This window comes from Vicugna pacos, chromosome 11 (genome assembly GCF_048564905.1).
Source record: "Vicugna pacos chromosome 11, VicPac4, whole genome shotgun sequence".
Classification (NCBI taxonomy): domain Eukaryota; kingdom Metazoa; phylum Chordata; class Mammalia; order Artiodactyla; family Camelidae; genus Vicugna; species Vicugna pacos.
Window position 1 is genome coordinate 71,510,593 of NC_132997.1, and position 26,739 is coordinate 71,537,331.

A 26,739-nucleotide genomic window follows, 5' to 3' on the forward strand; every position below is an offset into this window, starting at 1 on the left:
ACAGTGAGAGAAGAAACCAGAGCCAGAGAGAACCCAGGGACATGCCAGCATTTAGAGGTCGGGCCAATGGCTGGAATGTGCAGTAGCTCAGGGCCTGGCAAAAAGTAGGTGTGTGACAAATCTTTGTCACCAAGTAAATAAGAGGCATTGCTCACGGACTTTCTCGAGCAGTTTGCTTCTGAAGTAAGACTTATCACAAGCTTGAGGACAAGAGGACAGGGATCTTTTGTACTTATTTAGTTAATAAATTTGGTAAATTAAAGCTATCTTTTGAAGTGACATGTGCTATCTTATGGGTCTCTGGGGTGACATTCACAGCTGAAGAGCCTGGCTCTGACAGCCCCTGTTCCGTGTGAATCACGGGCAGAGCTTTCTTGTATGTGGTCCCCTGCCTCCTCCCTTGTTGGTGAGTGGATGACGCACGTTGAGGTGGGGGACCCTGGAGCCTCCACAGCCCCTAGATAGGCCAGCACCCAGGCAGAGCTCTCCGCACACCCAGGAGCGGGGCGCCCTTCCCTGCCTCCTGACAGGACTCAGAGATGTCAGCCGGGCCTCGCCAGTGTTTGCATGGCTCCTAACTCTGCTAACTGAGCCCTCCCTGCAGCCCATCAGGCAGACACTGTTTCCCCATATTTCACAAGAGAATTGTGAGGCTCAGCCCCAGATTATACAGCTAATTACAAATGGGCTTGATTTTGACATGGAACCAAGACTCTGGTACCAAAGCCTTGATGCCTTTTCAAGATGAGAAACTGAGGCTCTTACGGGCTCCTGGGAAACTGAGGCACGTGGCTTTGTGTACAGTTCTAATTAGTGTTCATAAGTGCTGCTACTGGTGTGGGACACGATGTTCTGCCCCAGGCCAGCTACTTCCCACTCTGTCGCCCCCTTGCCTACATACTACAGGTGGGGGCGCCATGGTCTTCCACCAGGCCTGGCTTCCCGGGTCCCATCTCCTGTTTCCCCCAGGGAAGCCTGTGGCCTCCTCTCCCTCAACCTTCTGCTCGCCCCTGAAATAAGAAGTGAGTAAGGTGCTGGAGACCATGAAGGGCTGGCGGTGCTTTGTAGAGCTTGCCTAGACCATGCATCGTAGCCTCTCAGGCCAGGTGGGTGAGCCTGCGTCCCGCCCATCTCAGGGGCCTGGGGCTGACTGAGGCCTGGGGCTCACCGGCCTGGCCTACACTCGCCTCCTCTTTTGGCCTCAGTAGCTAAGGCCTTCCTGGGTTAATGGGGAAACCCCTTTTTCAGGAAGTTGGGAGAAGAGGCAGTCGTTAATAGTGGAGATTAGGCACTAGAACAGGGCAAAGGTCGCAAGAGCCAGGAGGCAAGATAAAAGTGCAGCCTACCCAGCCACCTGCAGGGCTTCTCACTTCGACACAGACGCGAACACAAATGAAAACCCAAATCATAGGAAAGGGGTAACCGTACATATTTTAATAAATCAAAATCTGGAATCCTAAGCCTCTAATGATTCCTTAGAAAACTCCAGGGAAGACATTTGAGTGCAAACAGATTCACTTTTCCCCATATATATTTTTACGTGTAGTAAAGGTTTTATGTTTACGGAGGGGAGGGGAGGGGAGGGGAGCTGGGCAAACTAAACTCCTAAGATAAAGTCGAAGGCTGAGTGAGTTAATGGGAAGTCTCCTAATGAACCTTGACACCCTCCGTGTTGCTACAAAATGTTTCTTTCTGATTTGCCATCACAGTAACCTGAAATAAAGAAAACAAAGATATTAATGATAGAAAGATGGACCTGGCATTAAATGTAGATAGTGAACAGCAGGATGGCCTTAGGGCTCGGCGGTGTCCAAATGCTTCTTGTAAGGTTACAGTGAGATGTCGCTGTAATTCATAAACCCCCTCAAGGCTTTCTGAAACCCTATGAATTTCTCTGGGCCAGCAGGGTGGACCGGAAGCACCCCATCTGCTATATGAAAGTGTTCTTGTCCTTTGTTTCAAATTTGTCTCATCGCATTTCAAAGGGATAGAGGTATGTCCTCCTGTTTCAGGAAGTGAGGGCCAGGTCAGCCTGACCTCAGACACTCTTAGCAGTTTCATAGAATGTTTACCATCATGTCCTGTGTCATTTGTCACCAGGCAGTGCCACAAAGGGCTTCAGAGTCACAAAACAACCTTGGTTTCACCCAGCTCAGCCCTCTGTTGAAGATCTTGCGCAGCCTTTGTCATCTTTCTTAGCCTCTGTTTTCTCATCTATAGAATGGGGATAATGAGAATGCCTATTTCATCAGGTGCCTCCAGGATTAAGTGAGATGATGCAGGGAAAGGAGTTGGCGTGGACCTGGCTAGGGTGAAATCTTCTACCTGCCCAACATTAGGCAGTCCCTGGGTGAAGCATCAACATCTTACTTATATATGTGTTGCATCTGGGTTTATATCTGTTTGGTGTAGTGTGGATCAGCTAGGTAGATGACCAACAGAAAAGTTCAGTTTCATTCTCCTTTTTCTACAGGTTAGCATTACCCTATTTGGATTTTGAAACCTGGTTTCCCACAGAAGTGAGTGTCAATTCAAACTAAAATGTGCACTTTCCTCCAGAATGCTGTTGGTTTTTAAATCAAGATCAGACAAGGGTAATATCCATAAAAAGATTCAGTGGTTGTTCTGGAGGATCTCAGAAAAACATGTAAGTGAGGAAAACCAGCTGGTCAACTTCATGGTTACTTAGTTCCAGATAAGAAAAAGGGCATTTGTGGTGATCTCTCTCTTTAAGTTTTTACACAATGGCCACATTTGCTGCCCAGCTCTTCACTGGGGCCACTCAATCCCAAACAATATGAATTCAGTCAAAATGGTCTTTGGGACATTGTAGCCCAGGACAAAATCATGTGAGCACAGACTGGGCACAGGGTAGCAGATAAAAAGGAAGAGTGTTCCCTGTAGTTTTACTTAATTAAAAGTGCCAGAGTTTGGAAAAAGGCTTTTGCCCTCTCCTTCTGCATCATGATAGGACCGGTAAAAGCTCTGGTCAAGAAGGATGAAGACTTGGGATCAGAGGAGGCTCCCAAGATACCCTGTTTTCTCTTGCATGCTCATGAAACGCATCTCACGGGGATGCAGACCCAAACTCACTGCCCAGGGACCCCTCAGGGAGAGCAATGGCGCCCTGCTCCTGCCCACCCACCCACCACTCACCGTTGTGAACGATCAGCCGGTACTGCCTGGCCAGGCACAGCTCCTCCTGCCTCTGCCTCACGATTTTCTGCACTTCCGGGGAAAAGCCGTAGGGGTCGCGGGCGAACACGAAGGAGTAGCTGTCAGCGCAGGTGCCGTCCAGGTTCAGGAGGCGGCAGGAGTACTGCACCGCATAGGTGTCGTAGTCTGTGTCGATGATCCAGTGGTCATCATCTGCAAGCCAGAGAGCCACGGAGTCAGTGTGTCTTCCTCAGCGGCTCAGATGTCAGGGAAACTCACCCGCAGGCCCCAGAAACCACTGATTTCCGAAAACTAGTTTCATGAGTAAGGAAGGAGGAGAATTCTGACAGCTCTTATAAAATTGAGAAATTGAGAAAGGATCTTGTCGTCCTTTACAGGAAAAAAAAATCCTGAAGTGTGGGGAGGGGGAGGAACCTCATTTATTTCAGTGATTCTTTCTCTCCCTAACATTAAATATGCTAGCATCTGTCCAAAGAGCAACTGAGAACGTGGGCCCATCAAAGCCACAGAATAGACCTTCCTACTGTTGTCTTCTCCATCTACTCTCCAACAGTATCTGTGCCTTTGTGGCTGATGTCTGATGGCTACCAGCATATCTTATCCCCAACATCAGGGTGAGTCTTTTGCATTGATCTGTATCAGCTGGTTCCCGGTCATCTCGCTAACCACACTGCCCTCCTGCCTCCCAGTCCACAGGATGACCTGGTTCACGGCTTTTCTGACTCCATCCTCATTCCGGCACAGTAGCCTGACTCACTTCTCCAGACAGGCAAAAGAGGGTAGATTCTGCCTTGGGGGCACAAGACACCCACCCTCCGACATCAGATATTCTTTCTTAGAGTTTGTATGTTTCAGAGCTCCCCTGATAGGGGCAGAGCTGAGCCCTTGAAGAATACAGATTAAGTTTCTTCCTAAGACTGGGATGTAAGCCATGAAGAAGAAGTGTAAATAAAGGTGGTAATAATGTCAACAAAGGCAAGATGGGAAATCATGTTAGTAAGAATGTATGTGAGGTTTGCTATGGACAAACAACAATGCCCAGGTTTACCCAAATACCTTATATTTGGTAAGATGTGTCACATCTCTCCTTAGCATTCTTGTTGACATACAACAATGACTAGGACTTCCTGAGCACTTAAATGTCAGTCCCTCTGTGGACACATTTTGTGTCTTCTCAATTATTCCTCACATTGACCCAAAAGTACACACTATCATCCCCATTTTACAGATGAGGAAACTGAGGCACAGAGAAACTAAATAATTCACCCAGGATCACAAAGAGCAGGATAGAACTGAGCTTCAATCTGACTCCGGAGCCCCCATGCCTAACCTCCAATCCACACGGTCTCCAGGCAGTAAGTAAAGTGGGGGTGGGGACATAGGACAAGAACCAAGAAACACAAAGCCTCTGTGTCTCCACTTCACACCCAGGTCATAAAGAAAGTGATGATCTCTACTCTACGCCATTTTTGTGCTGGAGGGATGCAGAGAACTCCGGGACCCCTAGTATTAGGGGTGTAAGGAAGATCTGTAGTGCTCACCTAAGTCACCTCTGGGTGTACCTCTTGGCTCTGAGAACCCTGGGGAGTGGGTGCCTGCCTAGGAGGGACTCAGCGCGAATGGAGGCCCTGCAGGAGAGCTGCACAGAGGCGGGTGGTGAGCCCTTTCTTCAGCTCACTGCAGGCCCGCCAAGGGGAGGACTGAGCCACCCCTGAACCTCCCAGGCTTTCCCACTGGGACAGCATCAGAGGCCAGGATATGGGGGCGGTGCCCAGACATACAGTTAGTCAGCAGAAGAGCCAGGAACAGAAGCCCTGGGGCCGCCTGCCGGAACTCACCCTGACCACGGGCTCCCCTCACAGGCTCCTGGGCATTTGGGCAGCGCCGGCTTCCTCTCCAAATGAAGTCATTTCTTCCCCCGTTGTGGGCTTCACCGTGTCAATCACAGCCTACCCCTCAAAAGCACTCTCCTTTGAAATGTCACCCTGATTTATGCTCGGGGCAGCTAGGAGCCCAGCAAATCTGTAGTTTAATTTCCTCCTCCCGGAATTGTTGCCAGAATGTGAATTCTGACATAGGAAGTAAGGAACATTCAATGCTTGGTTTTAGGAAAACTGACTACCATTCCTGACTTTAAAAGAGGGCCTGAGTTGGTCTGGTTTCTCTCCAGGCTCTTTTTGGCTAAACAGCTCAAAGGGAGATGAATTTAAATCATAACCATTTTTACCAGACTCTCCCTCCTAAGATAAAGAGACAGACAGTCTGAAGGATGAAAGGATGAGCTTGGTCCTCCCACCTCCTCACTCCCAGAAGCTGCTGGGGGGAGGGAGTCCCTCTGGAGAGCCAGACACCCTCAAGCATTTCAAGACAGCAGCTATGTGCAAGTAGAACTAGGGAGAGAGAGTGATCAAGGCAGTGGCCGTAGGCCAGGAGGCTCCCCTTGTCTCTACTATCCCAGGAAGTGGGGTTACACTGCAGCCATGTCTACACTGTACTCACATAGATAGATTTAGAAGTTTTGATTGCGGGTCCCAAAACCAAAGAAACTGCTTGTAGAAAAAGCTATCTCTGGCAGCCTGGTTCCCTTGAAGATCTGCCCCTCATTGTGGTGGGCCTGGAACATGTCCCTTCAGCTCCCTATACCTGTCACCTAAAGTGGCAGAACCAGGTGAGAGGCTCCCTGAAGTTCTCAGGTCTAACAGTCCAGCCAAGCCAGATGGTGGGTAATGCTATTTCTGACTAACTGCCCTCCCAAAGCAGACCCCAGCAAAGGAAGTGGGGTCTGAGGCCTTGAAACCCAAGGAAGCCAAGGAAACCCTGGATTGAACAGTGGTTCTCAAGCTTCACTGTGCTGAAGGAACACACTTAAGGAGCACACAGAAGATGCAGACGCTGGGCCCTCAGCCCCAAGAGTTCCTGATTCAATAAGCCTAGGTTGGAGCCCACAAATCTGCATTTTTAACAAGCGCCCCAGCTGATCTGAATGCCGATGGTCCAGGGACCCTGACTTTGAGAAACTGATGTAGACACTCAAGCCCGTGTTGTTATTCAGCCTGACAAGGGCCCCTATACCAGCTGAGTGACAGACTATCTGGAAGATGGACAAAGGAGCATCTGTGTCCAGGTCTTTCTGGGAGGGCCCAAAGGAATGACGGCCATAGCTAACGTCTACTGAGCCCTTATTATAATCAAGCTAAGCATTTTTTCATGCATCACCTTAATTAGACCTCCAACAGTCTTACGAAATAGGGATTATTCTTTATCCCCATTTCACAGCTAAGGAAATTGAAGTTCAGAATGGCTAATCAATGGTGAAGCCCATATTCAACCAAGACCAGCTGATGGTGGTGTCCTTAACCCCTGAGACATCCTGTTTGCCTTTGGCACAGCTGGGGCGGAAGGAGACCAGCCCAGAGCAGGCTCAAGGCTGGGGCAGAAAGCCATGCCTGAGTTTGTTAACACTGAAATTTAATATTCAACTGTAGAGATTTCATTTTTAAATAATTTCACAAATTTAATGAGTATTTGCTCCTGAGTTATTTTCTTCTCTTAAACATAATCTGTTGGATGAAATGCAGATTCAAAAAATTAGTAATCTTGTGCCTCTTAGTATTGATTTTTGTAATCCATTATTAGAAAAGTGTATCTTTTACTCTAAATGGATCACTTTAGGAAGTTTTGCTGCGTTATTTGAAATAACTTTTATTATTTCTAAGGAGAAAAGCTTTCTTCCCCTTGTGGAATAGCAACTCCATTTGTACAGTGTAAATCAATACTGAAGATACAATCTGATAAAAAATAAAATCTCATCTGACACACAACTGTAAAGAAGTCAAGGAGTGATGCCCCATATAGATGGGCTACTTCTGTCCTGGCTCACCAAGCTAAGAGACTTCTGGACAGCCTGCTGGGGCCTATTTCCCAGGAGAGCTCCAACAATATCTTGTAAAACTGTAAAAGGTGTTTTGTATCAGGAGCCCCTGCTGTTCAGGGCCGACTAATCCTGACCTGACCTGAGACTTGGAACCTCTGGCTTCTGACACTGGCTCTCACAAACGTGTTGCATGACCTTGGGCAAAGCACTACCTTCTCTTGGCCTCAGTTTATTCATCTGTATATTGAACCCCCTTCATAGGGTTAATCTCCATCTCTAAGATCCCATGACGTGTCCCCACTGGCTGGCATTCTCTAGGCACCAAGTTGACTCCAGTTTTGAAACTCAGGAGAAATGGAGAAAAAAACAGAAAGAGTATGTACGTGTACTTTCTCCAACATCCACATCAGGTCAAAGGGTGCTCTTCTGAGAGTCCTCAACACCCTGTTCGGCATATGAGTTTCAGGACTTGGGAGGAAGGCAAGAGGTCACTGTCACTCAGAACACTATGCCTGGCTCAGAATCTTAGCATTGGTAGGTAGGGCACCGGGGAGTGAGCTAACCCTGTGCACAAATGGTCCCTCTGTCCTTGGATGAAGGTCTCAGAGCCTCCTCTGTGGGCTCCAAGTAGTCAGGCTGCCTCAGGGATTCCAACAAAAGAAATGGAGAAAATGTAAACCCAGGTTGAGTGGTGATGTGGGTTGGGACTGGGGAGGTGGGAGGTCTAAGCATGGAGAAGGGTACACATCGTAGCATGGTGGTTGGATGGGTAAATGGCAGGAGGAGGTCACGTGATAAGCCCAAAGGTCCTTTTGCGCATGGGTTAGGTTTTTGAGTTGGGAGTGGGGGAGGGTGGGGACGGTGAAGGGGCCTATCTACTCCCAATCTCACCCCTCAGCCTCAAGCTGTGCTGAGGTTTTCTGGCTACTTACAGACCCAAGGGTGCCACTAGAGAAGAAACCCAGCGATTTGGCTAGGTATGTCTCCCAACCCCCAAGACGGTCCCACTGAGCTGACTACTCACTTCCTTTCTGGAGAAAGGACGCTACGCCCCAGTACTTCATCTTGAACTTGGCAGGGTCCTCGGTGTCTGTGAAGGTGCCCACCATGTCTGCACACACGTCCCAGTTACTGCAAAAGCCAAGGGGATCCTGAGCCAGGGCGGGCAAAGGGCTTTCTCCTTCCATCCCACCCCGGGTGCTCCCTTCCCTCCCCAGTCGGCGTTTGGCGCTCAGTCCAGGGGACCCTGCAGCGCAAAGAGCGCAGCCCCCAGAGGCCACTGACTTTAAAAGACGGACTCGGCCCTTGGCCGTGGCGCTCATGTGGCCATTCTCATCCACGGAGAACTCGGCGATGATATTGTCCTGCAGAAAGAGGCCCTCGGGGTCCTTCTTGGCCATGGCGTACCAGGTGCCGGCGAACTGGGGAAGAGAGGAGAGCGGGGTTTGGTGTCGGGGAGCGCACTGCCGGCGGCCGCCGGGAAAGGGGAACGCGGGGGATCGGGGACGCCGATACCTACGCGAGCCTTGTCGAAGTTCTCCTTGACTCGGAAGCTGCTCACCCGGCAGTCGCGCTCCGCCCGGGCGCTGCCCAGCACCGCCAGTAGCATGAGCGCCCACACCCACTCCATCTTGCTCGGGAGTCCGCCCTGCGGGGACCGCGCGCAGTGAGCGCCCGGCGGCTAGACCACCCGGCCAGCCACTGCTGGTCCCCAGACCCCATCCCTCCCGCGCCGGCCTCCCCCCTCCCCGATCCCGCCGGCCCCCGGCCCCCCATCCGGCTCATCCTGGCCCGCGATCTCGCCCGGCCGCAGCTCACCGTCGGGAGCTGCGCGTAAGCCTGGCCGGGGGTGCGGGCGCGCGGGGAGCCAGGGAGGCGAGCGCGCGGCGGGGGCCGCCCGGCCGCTTTATAGCTCCGGGGGGAGGGGGTCGCGCTTTCGTAACGGCGCGGGGTGAAAGACCGAGGGGGAGGCGCCCGGGCCGGCGGGCCAGCACTTGCATAACGCGCCCTGACTCACCGCCGCCCGGGCGCAGGGAGGGTCCCTTTGGGCGAGAGCCTCACCTCCAGCGCCGCCCGGGGCTTGTGGAGCGGCCGCGCGGGGTGGCCTCGGCGAAGCCCAACTCTCCGGCGGCGGCGAGCCGCGGGCACCAGCCCTGGCCTAGTTCCCCGGCACCGGTGCCAGCGGCCGCCAGCTGCGGCCCGGGGTGGCCTCAGGGCCCAGTTGCTCTGGCTGGAGGCTCAGGTCGGCCTGGCGGGAAGACTGTGGCCTCCCAAAGCGAGGGGGACCTGCGATGCTGCCCGGTGCGTTAGTGCTCGGGCCCTGGTGGTGCCAAATTGGCCCCTCAGCCTTCTGAGGGCTAGTTGTGCAGGGGGTTGGGACTATTTCGGCCAAGCAGTTTTTCATTTTATAAAGGATGTCTTTTACTCCCTTTCAGGGGAGTTGTGGTGCCCTCTGGATCAATATTTGCTCTTTAGTTTCAACATCTTTAGAAGCATTAAAACCCTCCCTGTTAAATATTCTCCAGAAACGCACCCCTGGTCAGCACAGGAAATATTTTAGCAACCTCGGTGGTCGCCTACTTACTCCGTGGCACTTCGCTCAAACCACTTTGAAACACACCTACCAATTGTTTATGGTGCAATTTTATTCCAAAGCCAGAGAGGAATTTTGTTTTGTTTTCGAAGCGGCCAAGGTGAATGGGCTGAGGAGTGGACAAGAGGGGGAGGTGAACAAACCTCTCTAACGTCAATGGTCAATTAAGTGGAAATGCTGTGACTAGTTGTGTGATTTTGCCCAGTCAGGGTACAACTCCTGACCGTATTTTTCTCTTTCCATTCAAAGTGTTCTAATCTGATCAAAGCAGTCAGAAGATGCAGCTTTGGACTTTAAAATGGCAAAGAAATATCATCTTTTTGTAAGATTCCTTCCATGCAGTATCAGTTGTGTATCCATGGCCCAACTTGGAGAGGATCGAGATGAATTTGGTCCGTTTTGCTGCTGCCAGAATTGAAATAAGAGAGGGTGGAGGTAGAGAAGGGTGGCCACCAAACGGAGAAGTAAGGAGTTGATGGTCTTTACAGAACATTGGGGTTACTTCCGAGCCTCCTGAAAAAAAATAGTGTGGCTTCTGTCACTTTCCTGTAACTCTTGGGACATCTCCCTGCCTGGTTCTCTGCTTCCACTTTCCGTCTTCTCCTCCACTCCTGTTGTTCATTTGAGTCTCAGGATGTCTCTGGAGTGCCAATGATGATGCAGTTAACTCTGTAGTATCCCCGTCTTCCTGCTAGGAAAGCCCTGTTTCAGGCCTGCCAGCTCACTGGGAGATCTTCTGGTTAGGTCCATTTTATCACAGGGTGTATAATCCCAAACAGCTCAAATAAGGTCTGCTCCAGAGCCGCTCCTGTAGCCACTCTGTGTGTGATTGTACATATAGTAGTATCCATGCACCCCGGGTAGGAAAGGATTTCAGGGTGACTCTCCATCTTTTGTCCAATGTGTGGACCCCCTCTTTGACAAGTAGAGGACTTCCAGCCTCTCCTCAGACACCTCCAGTGATGGAGAGCTTCTGGTTGAGCCCAATTGTCTTTGGATCTTTCTGACTGCTAGGAAAGTTCTAATACCCCTAACCTTGTCAACTGTTTCTGGTGGTCCTTGCACATCCCAAATATTGAATAAATGTAGCAGATTTCAGTACATTTTTATGGTGATTGTTTTTGCAGCGGTATGTTTTTATTTATTTGTTCAATGCTTAAAAGTTGACATAACTGTTCCTGCTCTCCCCCTCTCTCTTTCAGTGATAAATCATGAACTTCAGTGTTCCAGATACCAGCAAAGAAAAACAGTTTATTTTGGCTTTCGCTCTTGAATTTCTTCATGATTACAAATACATGAGTAGAGATTAACTGATGTTTTTAACTTCAGTGCTTTGAAATTTATCCTCCCAAATAATTTTTCAAATATGCATGTGTATGTATAATATCAACAGGAAAAATGTTTACAGTGATTACCTCTGTGTGATAAAAATAGGGACATTTAAAGGTTTATTTTTGATTTGTACTTTTTTGTATTTTCCTACAGTGAAAGTGTTTAATCAGAAAGGGAAACAAATATTCTCTTTGCAAGCATTTTTCTTTTTATTTCCTAGATATAAAATTATGTTCTAAATTACATCTTATGGATGGTGTATAATATATACAAAAATTCCTTTCCTTGTCATACTTTATGGAGAAACAGACCATGTTTCATTCATCTTAGTGTCCTTATCTTCCTAAAAATTAAGCATGTTTAACCAGCTCCATTTTGCCCAAGCTGATATTTACACTCACATCCTGATAGAGAGGCTAAGAAAGCTTAAAAACAAGGGAACTGGGTAGCGTTTATCTTCTGGCTGCATTAAAAAAGATGGCAAAATAATTGGTGGGAAAATGAAAAGACTAGTCATTCAGCCAATGTTTTCAGGTACAAAGAGTACAACTAATTTTTTTCTTTCTTTTTTTAAAAAATTAAAGTAGAGTTGATTTACCATGTTGTGTTAGTTTCAGGTGTACAGAAAAGTGATTCAGTTATACATATATATATATATGTATAGTATGTGTATCTGCTAATCCCAAACTCCTAATTTATTCCTGCCCCACCCCTTTCCCTTTTGGTAACCATAAGTTTGTTTCCTGTCTGTGAGTCTATTGCTGTTTTGTAAATAAGATCATTTGTATCTTTTTTTTTTCATTCCACATGTAGGTGATATCATATGATATTTATCTTTGTCTGACTTACTTCATTTAGTATGATGATCTCTAGGTCCATCCATGTTGCTGCAAATGGTATTATTTCATTCTTTTTTATGGCTGAATAGTATATTTATACTACATCTTCTTTATCCAGTCATCCTTCAGTGGACATTTAGGTTGCTTCCATGTCTGCTTAGCAAATAGTGCTGCATGAACATTGGGGTGCATGTAACTTTTCAAATGAGTGTTTTTGTTTCCTTTGGATATATACCTAGAAGTGGAATTACTAGATCATATGGTAGTTCTATTTTTAGTTTTTTGAAGAACCTCCATACAGCTCTCTATAGTGGCTGCATCAATTTACATTCCCACCAACAACAGTATAGGAAGGTTCCCTTTTTTCCACACGCTCTCCAGCATTTATTATTGGCCATTCTGACTGGTGTGGGGTGATACCTCATTGTAGTTTTGATTTTCATTTCTCTAATAATTAGTGATGTTGAACATTTTTTCATGTGCTTGTTGGCCATCTGTGTGTCTTCTTTGGAGAAATGTCTAAGCCTTCTGCCCATTTTTTGATTTGGTAGTTTGCTTGATATTGAGCTGTATGAACTGTTTGTATATTTTGGATATTAAGCCCTTGTCAGTTGCATTGTTTGTAAATATTTTCTTCTAGTCCATAAGTTGTCTTTTTGTTTGGTTTATGGTTTCCTTTGCTGTCCAAAAGCCTTTAGGTTTAATTAGGTCCCATTTGTTTATTTTTGCTTTTACTTCCATTACTCTAGGAGATGGCTCCAAAAAAATATTGCTGCAATTTATGTCAAAGAGTGTCCTGCCTGTTTTGCTCTAGGAGTTTTATAGTACCCAGTCTAACATTTAGGTCTTTAATCCATTTTGAGTTTCTTTTTGTATATGGTGTTAGAGAATGTTCTAATTTCAGTCTTTTACATGTAGCTGTCCAGTTTTTCCCAGCACCACTTATTGAAGAGACTATCTTTTCTCCATTGTGTATTCTTGCCTCATTTGTCATAGATTAATTGACCAAAGTGCATGGGTTTGTTTCTGGACTTTCTATCCTGTTCCATTGATCCAAGTGTCTGTTTTAGTGCCAGTACCATACTGTCTTGATTCCTATAGCTTTGTAGTATAGTCTGAAGTCAGGGACCGGGATTCCTCCAGCTCCGTTCTTCTTGATTCTGCAAGGCGTACCCCGAGGAAAAATAGTAGCAGAGACGGTGGGATAGGAGAGAAGGAGAAGGATATTTGTGTGTGCGCCTAAAGGCAGGCTTCCAATATTTCCCTTAAAAAAAAAAAGCCTTTGTCTTTATAAAATGTCATCCAATACTCAAAGTAGTCAGCAGTGACCCCTTTTTCTCACTTGCCTTTTCTAACAAGTCAGTCACCTCATCCTGTCAATTGTTGCCTAGAATTGTATCTCCCATTTGTATCTTCCTTTGTCATCCCCAGGCAGCCTCACCCATAGCCTGGGAGAATAACCTTAAAAACAACGTTTGTGAATGAATGAATTTCTTTATTATATAAATTACATATGTTTACTCTAGATACTTTAGAAAAATCAGGTAAGAAAAAGGGAAGAAAAAAATTATTATATTGAATTCCACTGCTTTGGAATAATCACTGTCAACATTTTGGTATATACACCTCCATGTATGTGTGTGTGTGTATGTGGAATCATGCAATTTATCTCACATGGTAAATATCTGTTCCTATCAATGAATAGGCCATTACAACAGGATTATTAATAAATGTGTAGTTTTCTATTACATGACTATGATGCCATTTATTTACTTAACCTCCTGTTGTCAGGAGCCTGGCATCTGCAACCTCAATGAATCACTTTTTCTTTTCTAAGACCATTATCACTCTAGCCAAGTAAGATTTAAATTTAGAGAAATAAATGAAACCCAGAGCCTTGCTGTTTTTTAAGTGGACTTATGTGTGGGCGTGACAATAACTTTTAGAGGCACTGTAACATGTTATATGTTTTCACTCAAGAAAATTTGTCATATGAAGTTTGTAGCTTTATTGAAATGCTGAAAAGACCTGGACTAAACTGGAAATCAGCTTTTAAATATTCAAGGAAATTGGTTCACTAAATGTGTAGTTTGACTTATTAATTGCATAATAGTGTTTAAATATTTGGGAAAATGTGCTTAATCAATGTAAAAGCTTAATAACCTGAACATTAAACAAAAGTAAGTAGTGATAAGTGTTCCTTCCACTCCAGAAGCCCCTGAGACATTGAAGATCCTAGGCAACAGACAAAACAGGTACTGTCTAATGGATTTAACCAACAGTACTTGGAGCAAAAATGCATGAGGTCTGGCTGTTACTGTTGAAAACAAAATCCAAACTAACGTGCTTAGCAGGAAAACCCAGTTAACAACTTCATGGGTTGTCTTTTATGACCATGTCTTTTGACAAAGATTAATATATAATTTGTGGTTTGATTAGGTTTGAATCACAGACAAATATTTTGCCACATCCCCCTCTCTAATATAAGTCCAAGGTTTGCTCCTTTAAAACATTTCTGAGGTCAGGTTTTTAAGTGAGGGGAACTGAGAGGTGAGGGTTTTACAGAAAGAGTAGGCCAAGTTATCCAGCTGATCATAGGACTTTTAAGAAAAGGGAAGATTAATATTCAATTTTATGTTTTGTTGATGCTAAACCCTTCCATCTGCCCTAGATGTTCCGTTAAAGTTGTATTATAAACAGATATTTCCGAGGGTTAAGTCATTTCACTTCATAGAGCTACCAGTGAAAGAACAAGCTAAATTGTCCATCGATGCTAACGTAGTATAATTACTGGATGTATCAATAATTCTTCTTGCTGCTGACAGCAGCCAAGATGCAGTTATTTTTCTGGCATGGTCACTTGGACTTGCCACTTGGCTGGCTGATCTAAGATGCTCTGAGGATTCTCTCAGGTCTTAGGAGCTAATAATGCTTAGGGATTTTGTGTCCTGAAGAATTCTTTAATCCCACGCTTCCTGAATCCCAGCCTAAGCCAGGACCTTCTGTCACATCCAAAGAGTTACAGGCCGTTTGAAAGCTCTGCTAAATCTTTCTGCTTCGCCTTTAGGGTCCTGGGAGGGGCCCCTTAGGGCTTCCCCAGTAACTTGGGCCAGGATGTATCCCCTTCTTGGAACTCTACCTCTGGTGATGCTCTGAGGGTCTTCCTTTCTGAACAATAGCGGAAAAGCAAGCCACACCATGGGTGAGATCAGCCAAGAGACGGTGGAGAAATACCTGGAGGACAACCCTCAGTTTGCCAAGGAGTACTTCGACAAGAAGCTGCGGGCAGAAGCCCCAGGAGAAATCTCGGAGCCTGGCGGGGCCCATGTGCCCGCCAGTGCATCCTTCCCTGGCCTGACCCTGGCGGAGGAGGCGGCCCTGTGCCTGGAGCTGCTGGGGGTCCTGCGGGAGGAGGCGGGCAGCGCCGAGCTGGCGGTGCACAGGGCGCTGCAGAGGCTGGTGCGGCTGGTGCAGGCCGACCGCTGCAGCATGTTCTTGTGCCGGGCCCGCAACGGCACCCCCGAGGTGGCCTCTAAGCTGCTCGATGTCACTCCCACCTCCAGGTTTGAGGACAACCTGGTGGTCCCCGACAAAGAAGCTGTGTTTCCGCTGGATGTCGGGATAGTGGGTTGGGTTGCCCACACAAAGAAAACCTTTAATGTCCCAGATGTGAAAAAGGTAAGTGGCCTGATGACAATGGAGTGGAGATGAGGTCTTGGCGCGGGGGTGGGAGTGGGGGGGGTGCGGGTTGGGGGTGGTCCTGGGAAAGAGAGTGGGGTCCAGAGACCATCCTTGTGGTACTGGTTTGGCTGTAACCTGGGGAGTGCAGTGGTGGGGAAGAGGTACACCCAGGCCAAGAGTTGCCAGATTTAGCAAATAAAATGACAAGCTGCCCAGATCTGAGTTTCAGATCAACAATCCATAATGTTTTAGTATAAGTGTGTCCCATGTGATTTAGGGCATTTTATCAGGCAACGTTCCCTGGGTCTGGTGCAGTCCACACCTGCGCTCTTACACCTCCTCTGTGCTCTGGGCACTGTCCTGACCAACAGGGCAAAGCAGGCCGCCCACTGGTGAGATCAGCCAAGACGTCAGATGCCAAGGCCCCTGAACGGCTCCCCACGCCTCTCACCCACAATCCTTTGAAGACACTCAGCTCTTTGGGATGAATTGGCTCATGAATGGATTCTCTCACCTATAGACCAAATGTGCGAAAAGAAAGTTCGGATCTGGATCATTAAACATTTGAATTTAGGGGATGATTAAATACAACTGGCCATCTCAACCCCTCATAACTCAGATCTACCAAGAACGAATTCCAATCCTGTAAATGGAACATTTGGACCCTCATGAAGACCAGTCTCACACAGTGTGTAACTTATTATGCTCTTTTAAAAGCAGAAAAATTAACTTTCTGCTTACCACCTCAATGCTTGTTCAGTTTTGAAAAATTTGAAAATATAAATAAACAAAAACGAAATGCAAATCACCCATAATCCCTCCACTTGGCCATAACCATAGGTCGCAGCCCAGGAGTTTCTCCTGCCAGCCCTTTTCCTACGCAAGTGTCCCAGCATTTTGATTTGCTGTTAACAAAGAGGAGATTTAGATGGTGATGGAACAGAATTGATTGGGAGCAGCCTCTGAAATGCTTTCTGAGTAGAGGTTTATTGTCGGCTCGGCTGGTGGAGGGGGCAGCTGGAAGCAGAGGATAATCCCCTCCAGGCCTCCTGAAGCTGATTACAGGAGGGGGCCTCAGGGATCCACAAGGCGCAGAAGTTGTCAAACATTAGCTATACCACTCGGCAAACAGCTACAGGACAGCCCGGAGGGGCAAGGGTTGCTGTTGGTCACCAGAGAGTCCTCAGGCTTTACCATCCCTCCCTGCAGTGAGTTTAAGCTGGTTTAGGTGGGATTCTGAGGCCCGCTGCAGCTGCTTCCGGTGGCTAAACTGACCCGTGCCCTCAAGGCAAACTTCTCTGATCCCAGCTAGGAGGCTCTGCCCACACACCCTGAGGTTTTCTTGCGGGAGTATTCGTCTTGCCAGTCTCCGACTGAGGCCATCTTCGAAATAACTAGGACAGTGAATTTGAGAAAGTGATACGCAAGATTTTTTTTTTTCTGAAGAGAATTTCTTTTTCAAGAAGAAATGGATAAGGCGAGGGATATAGCTCAGTGGGAGCATGCACAGGATCCTGGGTTCAATCCCTAGCACCTCCATTTAAAAAAAGAAGAAATGAGTATAATGACTTCTGCTGTACCCATTTCCCCATGTTGAGGACAGAATAATAGAATGGAGCTGCTTAAGAAATTAGGTGGCCTGAGTCTGCAGCTGGCTGTGATGAGTGCCCCGCGTGGACAGGGCAGTAAATGGTGGGGGAGGAGGGAGTGGGGCATTTCTTTTGGTCCTCATTCCCTTCTCCTGAGGATGTGTGAAGATATACATTCCCCTGAGCTCAGGGACAAAGGCCTCATTTGTTCTCCATTTCTACTGCTTCTAAGCACATTTTTTTCCTCCGAGAATGGTGCTCTTCAACTCTAGATGCATGTTAAAATCAAACTGTGAGCTTTTCTAAAAATACAGATGTCTGAGACTTCCAGTAGACCAGTTACACCAGACTCACAGAGGTTGGGGCACAGCCAGGAGTATGTTTTAAAAGCTCCCCAGGGACTCAAATATGCAGCCAATGTTGAAAACCACCCGCCTATTGAGTGAGCAGATGCAAGAGGGAGGAAGCGGATTTCAAACAAACTGTGGACAATTAGATGGAAGGGGCCCCTGGAGTTGTTAGTTTAACTCTTCCCTTGGGTGGACCGGAGGTTGAGGTCATGGGGGATATGTCTCTTCAGAGTCCAGGGCCTGTTGTCAAGAGGGCTGGACAAGACAAGGCCTCCTCACTGTGTCCAGGCTCTTCCTGCCCGCACCCTACCCCACAGCCCTGCAGTTTCACCGCACTTAAGTCGCTTCGGTAAAATCTGCGAAGAGAAAGGCGTTGGAAACCAATGATTTGAGTGGCATTTCTATTAGTGCTGCTCCTGTCCTTTCTCTTACTCTTTCTCTCACTTGATTCTGGCAAAGACCCTGCACAGAAGGCAAGGACCATATTTTTATTTCCATCCATTGTATGTGAGAATCTTTTCCAGGTCAATTAGGCAGGATGTGGTGGGTATGGGATCATAACCCAGGGCTTCCCAGCCCTCCCTCTTTGGTCACAGCCCTGACAGCACACAATCTCTCTCTGGTTGGCAGTGTGGGCGTGGGGGAGGGAGGACTTCTCGCACATGGACCAGGAGGTGGAACCGGACACTCCCCGCCTTGGTAACAGGGGAGCCACGTGGTGTCGGGTGAGCGCTTTGGCATCAGGCAACCTGGGCACAGATCCAGGTGTGAGTCTAGGTAACCTCGTGATGGATTGTGTTTCCGCACCTGAGAAACAGAGGTGACCAAATGTGCAGATGAAATGTCTGTAAAGTGCCTGACTCCTAGTAGGTACTCAATGAATGACAGCTATGATAACATTATATTAACGCCAAGAGAAGTTGGGGGCGGGGTGTGGGTGGCCAAAACCGGGTCAATGATTATTGCCTGTTTTTAAAACAGGTTAAAGGCAAGGAAACTTAATAACAGGAAACTGAGACATCTTCTCCAGTTAATCATTTCTTACTGTATTGGGAAAGCTGCTTAGGAACTCTATGGGTGGTTCTCCTCACTGTGGTTTAAAAGAAAGCCACAGGAGAACCCTGTTTTCAATAATTAACAGGGTGCTTATAGCTCCCTCTCCTCCCTCTTCTCTTTCTGACTGCCGATCTCGAGGTGTTTAATCAGAATTTAACCATCCAGGTGGCCCGCTGCTTGAACCAATGTTCTCAGTTGTCTTCATTGGCTTCTTGGAAGGACCATCAAATGAGTTTGTGAATCTGAAAGATACAAGAGTTACTAAAAAAAAAAAACTTCAGCAAGCGTTGTTTAAACCAGTGAAAATAAAAAACCAGAAAACCTCACTTCACCTATCCTGTGTTGGTAGATTGGCAGATGGTTTTATCCAGCATTTTCAGATACAGTGATAAGCAAGCATTACATTTTAAAACTTACAAGCCATTTTCTCAAAGTGGCTGATTGAACATAAGAACATTTCCTTCTGCTTAGAATCTAGAATAAAATAGCATCAGAATTTGAAGCTGCAGAATGAAGTGTGTTTGCAAAGAAATGCTGCCTGACTCCATCCCACGGTGCATATTTTGGGCATTTTGGTTATTCCTTTAGGGCCCAGTATCTCTGTGTGAATGAAAGTGATCATGCTCTGTAGTGGGTAATAGGTTAGGAGGGAAATGGACAGCAAGCCAGCCTGGCCTAGCAGTGGATTAAGAGAATGGACGTCCCAAAGTCTGGAGACATTCTGGTCTGAGAGTGAAGCTGCTACAGGAAGCAGAGAGAAGTCGCCGATAAAGTAGTTAGGAAAGAGAGGTGGCTCTGGTTGGTGGGGGTGGAGAGCTGGCCCTCAGGATCAAATGTGCTAAAAGTATCTGATTTCTTTAGTGATTAGAACTGGTTCCAAAAGCTAGGAGCAGAAGCAAAATGTAATTGCACTTCTCATCCAAGGAGGCCTCCAAGGTCCCAGGTTTCTCTTCCCAGGATTTACTGAGCACCTACTATGTGTCAGATCCTTTTCTAAGTGCGCTGCCTGCACTGTGTCATTCTCTCTTCACATCAGAGACTTGAGACAATACTTACAATCGTCGTTCCCATCTTCAGATTAAACAGCAAGGACGCAGAGGGCAAGCAGCATGCCCAGCGTCTCACAGCTAGTTAACTGGGGCCTGGTTTTAGCCAAAGAAGTCTGACCGCAGAACCTTCTTCATTGCGCAATGCTGCCTCCTACGTAAGTAGTTGGGTTGTGTGGCTCCACCTTGGGCAGGTGGAGAAGGGATCTGGGGTCATCCGAGTCCCTTAGCAGCTCCCATTTTTAAGGATCCTCCACAGAACTGAATCATCCACTACAAGTACAGATTCCACTGTAGGAAGTCAGGATTTGGCGGGTCTGCCGTGGGGTCTGTGAATCTGCATCCATCTACCGTGATTCTGAGGCTCAGCCCAGGTCTGCTGCTCTGAGCTGAGCTGTGAGTTCTGCCGACCAAGCAGCCCTTGTTCCCGGCTGGAAATTCCGGCCCAGAAGTCACACACCAGTGGTCTCTCCCATTTTCACTTTTATTTTTTACTACCATCAACATGGGGCCATGAACATAATACAACTTGTAGAAGGAACCCCACGTGAATTGTGGCCACTGAACCTCAAAGTCGGGCTGAAAGTTCAGTTCTAGTTGAAGACTCAGGTTCAAAGGGGTGATAGTAAGAACCCGCCTCTACACCCAACTAGAGTGGGTGTTCCTCTCAGTTACCGCTAATAAGATAACTGCTTGACCTGCTTCTCAAGCCCTTCCACTTGCGCACCTCTCCAAACTCATCACTCTGTCCTTTCTGTGGTTAGTGTATTAGAATCATCTCTTACATCTAGTGTAGGAGGCTTGTACCTGAGATGATCCACTTCTTGTCTCCGCAAGAAAGAAATATAAATTACGAATGAAAGACACTAGCTTGATGCAACATTTAAAAACTGATAAGTGTCCGGTGCTGGTGAAAGGGTGGTCTTCTCACACATGACCAGTGGAAGTAAGAATTTAAAAGTAACTTGTGTAAATAAAAATTGCATCTCTCTGTTGATCCAGCAAAAGGAATTTCCATTTTGAGGAATCTACCACATAAAAATAAAAGTAAAAGTGATTAGTGCAGCATTGTTTGCAGTGGGGAAAACTACACACAGACAGAATCAGTAGAGGCTGGTTGGGTGGATCTTGGAGCCCCTACACTGTGGAGGAGTATGCAAGAATTTAGAAGATGGGTTCACATCCATATGCATTGGTCTGGAGGGAAATCCATAAGGTATTGTTAGGTGATGAAAGTATTGAAAAGAAAATGTTATTGGAAAAGGAAAAGAAAAATCTTTGTCCAAGCATAGAGAAAGGCAAGGGAGGAGATATACTAAGCAGGTAACACAGATTTCCTAAGTAGGTGAGGTTAGGAGAAGTCTGCAGGATTAATCATTTCTTTCTTTACATTATGATATAGGGGTTGACTGGTTTCAAGTGTACTTTTACTTTTGCAATTGAGAAGAGCTCTAACAGGGAACTATTTTCAGTATCTTATAATAACTTATAATGGAAAAGAATATGTGTGTGAATCACTGAATCACTTTGCTGTAAACTAGAAACTAACACAACGTTGTAAATCAAATATAATTCAATTAAAAAAGAAGAGCTCTATGAAGTGGACCTGGAATCCCAGCTGTGCTCTTTCTGGCACATACTTTCTGCCTATTATAATCCTGCCCTCTCCTCCTCTTAGAACCTCACTTTCCACTTGGCCACAGCATCACCTCTTTTCTCCTGGCCCAACCTCAGCCTAACCTGGAGAGGCTGTAGCTCAGATGGGACACGCTCATTCTGAAACTGGCAGTTTCATTCCACACAATCAGAAGATGGGAGGTGGGTGGGAATGTTTGTTTGGGACCCACGTGCTAGGGCCCTGGTTATCTGTCGGTACAACTTGGACTAGAGGGAGTGATCTCTTGCCATTCCTAGATCTGCACTCCATGGTTCTGTGCTACTTTGGCAAATGTGTGAATGTATCTTTCAGAACAACCATTTTTCTGACTTCATGGACAAACAAACTGGGTATGTCACTAGGAACCTGCTGGCTACCCCCATCACGATGGGCAAGGAAGTTCTTGCTGTGGTTATGGCAGTTAACAAAGTCGAAGCAGCTGAATTTTCCAAACAGGATGAGGAGGTAATGCTAATCCTGGGCATCCCATCAGAGGCTCAGGAAACTTATTTGCTGTATAACTGAAAATAAGATGTCACCCCTCATTTGTTTTTCTCTGCCATCTGTAGGTCTTTTCCAAATACCTCAACTTTGTTTCTGTCATCCTAAAGCTTCATCATACCAACTACCTGTACAATATTGAATCCCGAAGAAGCCAGGTAAAGGGGAGGTGACATTAGTCACTCCATGCTGACCTGCTGACAAATTCAGCACAGACACTTCCTATCACTTGTGGAGGTTTAAGCCACAGAGAGTAGATCCCCAAACTTCCATCCTCAGTGTCCTCTCATGGTCCTCTTCCTGCCCTCCCACCTGGCCTTCCTGCTCCTCTGTCTGTAGGTACAGATGGCTTGCTTTCTTCAGTCTATATCCTGGGTAGCGGTGGTTCCTTCCTCTGTGAGGTGGCGATGATAATTATAGTACCTACCCCACATGGTTGTTGTGACTATTAAATGGTCATTAGATGAATTAGCTCGCATAAAGCTCTTGGCAGTTCCTGGTACGTGGTAAAGGTATTACTTTGAGAAGCATATCAGTCCTCTGAAGTGTGTTGCCTCCTTGAAGAACACCACTGGTAGCCAGGCTACCTGAGTCTGGATTGCTCTGTGGACCTCAGTTTCTTCATTAGTACGATGGTGGGAGGGTGGTTGGGATGGAGCTTCCAAGGTCCCATCCCATTGTAATTGTCCAGGTCAGGTAACCTTTGACTAGCTCAAGATGCATGGAAGGAGGCATCTGGCTTTCTCCCCAAGAGGGCCAGAAGGAGCCAGTGGGCCACCAGTACTGGACCCTCTGCCCAGGGACCGTCTCTGCATTTACTGTTATTTGTGGGAGAGGGTGAGCTCCGCATCCTTCTATTCCACCATCTTGAAGCCCTTCCTGCAGTTATTGTTAGATCACTTGCCCTTTGGAGACAAAACACTGGGACATGGGGACCAGTCATGGCTTCTCCCTTTTCATAAACCCACAGCCTTGCAGAGGTCTGCTCATCATCCCACTCAGAGAATCTGAGCAGTTTGTTGGATGTGTACACATTCAAAAATGGAATTGCAATGTTTGTTTATATGTATTCATTTTATTTGATGCACCTCTGGTTTTCTTCTGACTCTGCTCTAGTTCTTTATAGTGTGTTTTGTTCTAATTGTTTTCTTTTTAATACCTAATTTCAGATCCTTATGTGGTCAGCCAACAAAGTATTTGAAGAGCTCACAGATGTTGAGCGACAGTTTCACAAAGCGCTCTACACTGTTAGGACATATCTGAACTGCGAACGATACTCTATCGGACTGCTGGACATGACCAAGGAGAAGGTCACTGTTCTGTACATTTTGTCTCACCTAAAATCAGCTATAAAATGCACAGCACATGAAATGTGATCCATTTAAAAAATTAATACACTATGTAAACTACCAGTTACCATAGATTGTAAGAACCAGTGCCAAAAAAGTATGGTATAGAGGTAAAAATGTGCGTTTTGGAGTAAAAAAGATCTAGCTTGGTTTTTCCACTTCCTAGCTATATGTCTGCAGCAAGTCTTTAAAAAAATGATGAACAGACTTTATTCTTTTAGGGTAATTTTAAGTTTACAGAAAAAATGGGCAGAAAGATCAGAGGTTTTTCCATATGTCTTCTTTCTTCCCTACCACCCTGCCTTTCCCATATTATTAACATCTTGCCTTGATGTTGTACATTTGTTACAGTTGACTAATCAATATTGATATGTTATTATTAACTAAATTCCACAGTTTACTTTGGGGGTTCAGCTCTTTGCATTGTACAGTTTTATGGGTTTTGACAAATACATAGTCATATATCTGCCATTAATAGCATACAGAACAGTTTCCCTACCCTGCAGACTCTCTGTGCTCCACCTGTTTGTCCTTCCCTCTCCCTACCCCAAGCCCCTGGCAACTACTGATATTTTTACTCCCTCTATAGCTTTGTCTTCTCCATAATGCCATATAGTTGGAATCATACAATATACAGCCTTTTCAGATTAAATGATCTCCCTTAGCAATATGCACTTACATTTCCTCCATGTGTTTTCATGGCTTGAGAGCTCATTTCTTTTTGATGCTGAATAATATTCCATTGTCTGGATACACCATAGTTTGCTTATCCATTCACCTACTGAAGAATATCTTGGTTGCTTCCAAATTTTGGCAAATATGAGTAAAGCTGCTATTAATATTGTGTGTAGATTTTTGTGTGGACATAAGTTTTTACCTCCTTTGGGTAAATACCAAGGAGGGCTAATGCTAGAAAATGTGATGAGACTGTTTAGCTTTGTAAGAAACAGCTAGATTGTCTTCCAAAGTGGCTGTGCCATTATGCATTCCCACTGGCAATAACTGAGAGTTCCTGTTGCTCCACATCCTTGCCAGCATTTGGTGTTGTCTATGTTCCAGATTTAGGTCATTCTAGTAGGTGTACAGTGGTATCTCATTGTTTTTTTAATTTGCATTTTCTCATGACATGTGATGTAGGCATTTTTTCATATGCTTATTTTCCATCTGTAGGTCTTCTTTAGTGAAATGTCTGCTCAGGTCTTTTGCCCACTTTTTAATTGGGTGTTTTTTTTTTTTTATCATTCAGTTTTAAGAGTTATATATTTTGAATACAAATCCTGTACCGGATATGTGTTTTGCAAATATTCTCTTCTAGTCTGTGGCTTATCTTTTCAGCATCTTTTGCAGAGCAGAAGTTTTGCATTTTAATGAAGTCTAATTTTTTCATTTCTTGATGTTTCTAAAAAATCCCACCAAACACAAGTTCACTTAGATTTTCTCCTATGTCATCTTCCAGAAGTTTTATAATTTTATATTTTCCAATTAGGTCTATGATCCATTTTGAGTTATTTTTTGTGAAAGTCATGAGATCTTTGTCTAAACTCATCTTTTTGCATGTGGATGTCCAGTTGTTCCAGTACAATTGTTGAAAAGACTATTCTTTCTTCATTGCCTTTGCTCCTTTGCCAAAGATCAGTTGATTATATTTGTCTGTGTCTATTTCTGGGCTCTCTGCTCTGTTCCACTGATGTTTTGTCTATTCTTTCAGCAGTATCACACTCTCTTGATTGCTGTAGCTGTATAGTAAGTCTCGAATTCGGGTAGTGTCAGTTCTTTGACTCTTTCTTTTCAGCAAGTTCTTTTTTAAAATTTTTAAAAATTTTAAAGATCCTTTTATTTTACTTTTTTGTTTGTTTGTTTTTGATGGTGATGGGGAAGTAATTAGGTTTGTTTGTTTATTTGTTTGTTTGTATATATGGAGGTACTGGGGATTGAACCCAGGACCTTGTTCATGCTAAGCACACACTCTCCTCACCTTCAGCAGGTTCTTTTAACCTTCTTGATTCTTGGTTCACTCATCTGTAAAATGAAGACATCTCTCATCAGTTGTGAGGGTTTGAGATTATTTAGAAATTATATATTCATATCTACCTAATCTGTATCTTTGTGGTATCTAGCACATAGTAAGGCATAATAATAAACTATATTATCATGACCAGTTTGAGGATTTATATTCTGAAAAGTTAAAATTATTTTAAAGTAGAAATAATGAAATATTTACTATTATTCACACAATATAATGCTCATTTCTTGTCTTCATTAATTGTGTTGGAGTTCTCCTAGTACAACATAACTGATGAACACCATATCATTTATATTTATTACTCCCCATGTGATTGGAAATTATTTTTTCATGGTAATTGTTCTAAGTGGATAAACACAGGATCAAGTGTCAGAAGAGCTGTGTTCTGATCCTGGCTCTGGGACTTTCTAACTGCATGTATTGATTATTCATTCTTCTGAAAATAATATAAGACCCAGCTAAAAGTATCTTTAATAATATTATGGTTATTATCTCATTTAAGAAAGTGTTCCAAAGTAGGGCAGTTCTAAGGCTGGTTAATTCAGAGCTCACTGTAAAGTCCTAGGCACTTTTCATTTTTTTCCTGTCAAAATCTTTGCTACTTTCAACATAGCTAATGAGGTCTCTTCTTATGGTGGCAAGATAGCTATTGCAGCTCAAAATGCATAGACTTGACAGAATTTGAAGACATTTCCTACAAATACCATTTTTATTACTTTTCCTTTATATTAATGGAGGTACCTGGGATTGAACCCAGCACCCCGTGCATGTTGAGCATATGCTCTACCACTAAGCTATACCCGCTCCCGTCATTACTTTTCGTCGGAAAACCTTCCCCCAGAAGCCCCTTGGCAGACTTCTCCCCTTTCTTCATTGTCCAGCACTGGGCCACATACCTGCCCTCAAACTAATCCCGGCACCTTGTATAGACCACTCTCGGGCTTCTCTGAACAAATTACCACCTGATACCTAAATAAAATCAAGTTCCGTTAGCAGGGAAGAGGCGGAGAATGAATGTTGAGTAAGGCAACCCAAACTGCTGGCCACTCTGCTGACCTTGGCCAAACCTCTTAACCTTTCTGGATTTAGTTTAATTGTCTATAAAAGAGCCATTATATATTGAGGGCTTTTAACTGTGTGTCAGAGTAGGTGCTCTGTATTATTCATTTAATCCACACAATGACCCTATAGTATACATTTCATTATTATCCCCATTTTATGGATTAAAGAGGTTGACTTGTTGACAGTCACAAGTTCATCAGCAGTATTGCTGGAAGAGAGCTTCAAAATTCCAGAATTATAAATTAACATAAAACATGCCAATACATGACATTTATGTAAGATATTGTAAGTCACGGAACAGTTTGCTTAATAATGTTTAACTGTGATTGCCTCCAGGAATTCTATGATGAATGGCCAGTCAAGCTTGGAGAAGTCGAGCCTTATAAAGGTCCAAAGACACCAGATGGCAGAGTAAGTGCAAACATCTTCCTTGATGATATCTGTGCATGGTACCAGGGGCTAAAACCAGAGGAGGCCATACATAGAGGAAAGAGCATTGACCCAAGAAGTACTGAGTTCTAGTCCTGTAACTTCCTGGGAGACCTTGGAGTAGTAGAAAGAGCACTGGACAAGGAGTCTGAGGTTCAAGTCTTAGCTCTGCCCCAAGCCA

At 45.3% G+C, this 26,739-nt stretch overlaps 2 protein-coding genes across 2 annotated transcripts in view; one reads left to right on the top strand and one right to left on the bottom strand.

The window, feature by feature from the left end:
• Positions 1 to 1,413: 1,413 nt before the first annotated feature.
• On the bottom strand, positions 1,414 to 9,444 carry RBP4 (retinol binding protein 4). Its single transcript, XM_031682416.2, has 6 exons — positions 8,870 to 9,444; positions 8,571 to 8,699; positions 8,336 to 8,472; positions 8,076 to 8,182; positions 3,157 to 3,369; positions 1,414 to 1,713 (listed from the first exon to the last, which is right to left on the bottom strand). Exons 2-6 carry the CDS (start codon positions 8,679 to 8,681, stop codon positions 1,676 to 1,678), a joined length of 606 nt encoding a protein of 201 aa, XP_031538276.1. The 5' UTR covers positions 8,682 to 8,699; positions 8,870 to 9,444; the 3' UTR covers positions 1,414 to 1,675.
• The window catches only part of PDE6C (phosphodiesterase 6C), a 59,027-nt gene continuing 41,452 nt past the window's right edge, over positions 9,165 to 26,739 (top strand). The window contains exons 1-6 of the mRNA XM_006211026.4: positions 9,165 to 9,352; positions 14,883 to 15,493; positions 21,507 to 21,659; positions 21,764 to 21,853; positions 22,865 to 23,005; positions 26,466 to 26,540. Coding sequence (XP_006211088.2) covers positions 15,014 to 15,493; positions 21,507 to 21,659; positions 21,764 to 21,853; positions 22,865 to 23,005; positions 26,466 to 26,540 — 939 coding nt within the window. The 5' untranslated portion in view covers positions 9,165 to 9,352; positions 14,883 to 15,013. The remainder of the gene's footprint in view (positions 9,353 to 14,882; positions 15,494 to 21,506; positions 21,660 to 21,763; positions 21,854 to 22,864; positions 23,006 to 26,465; positions 26,541 to 26,739) is intronic.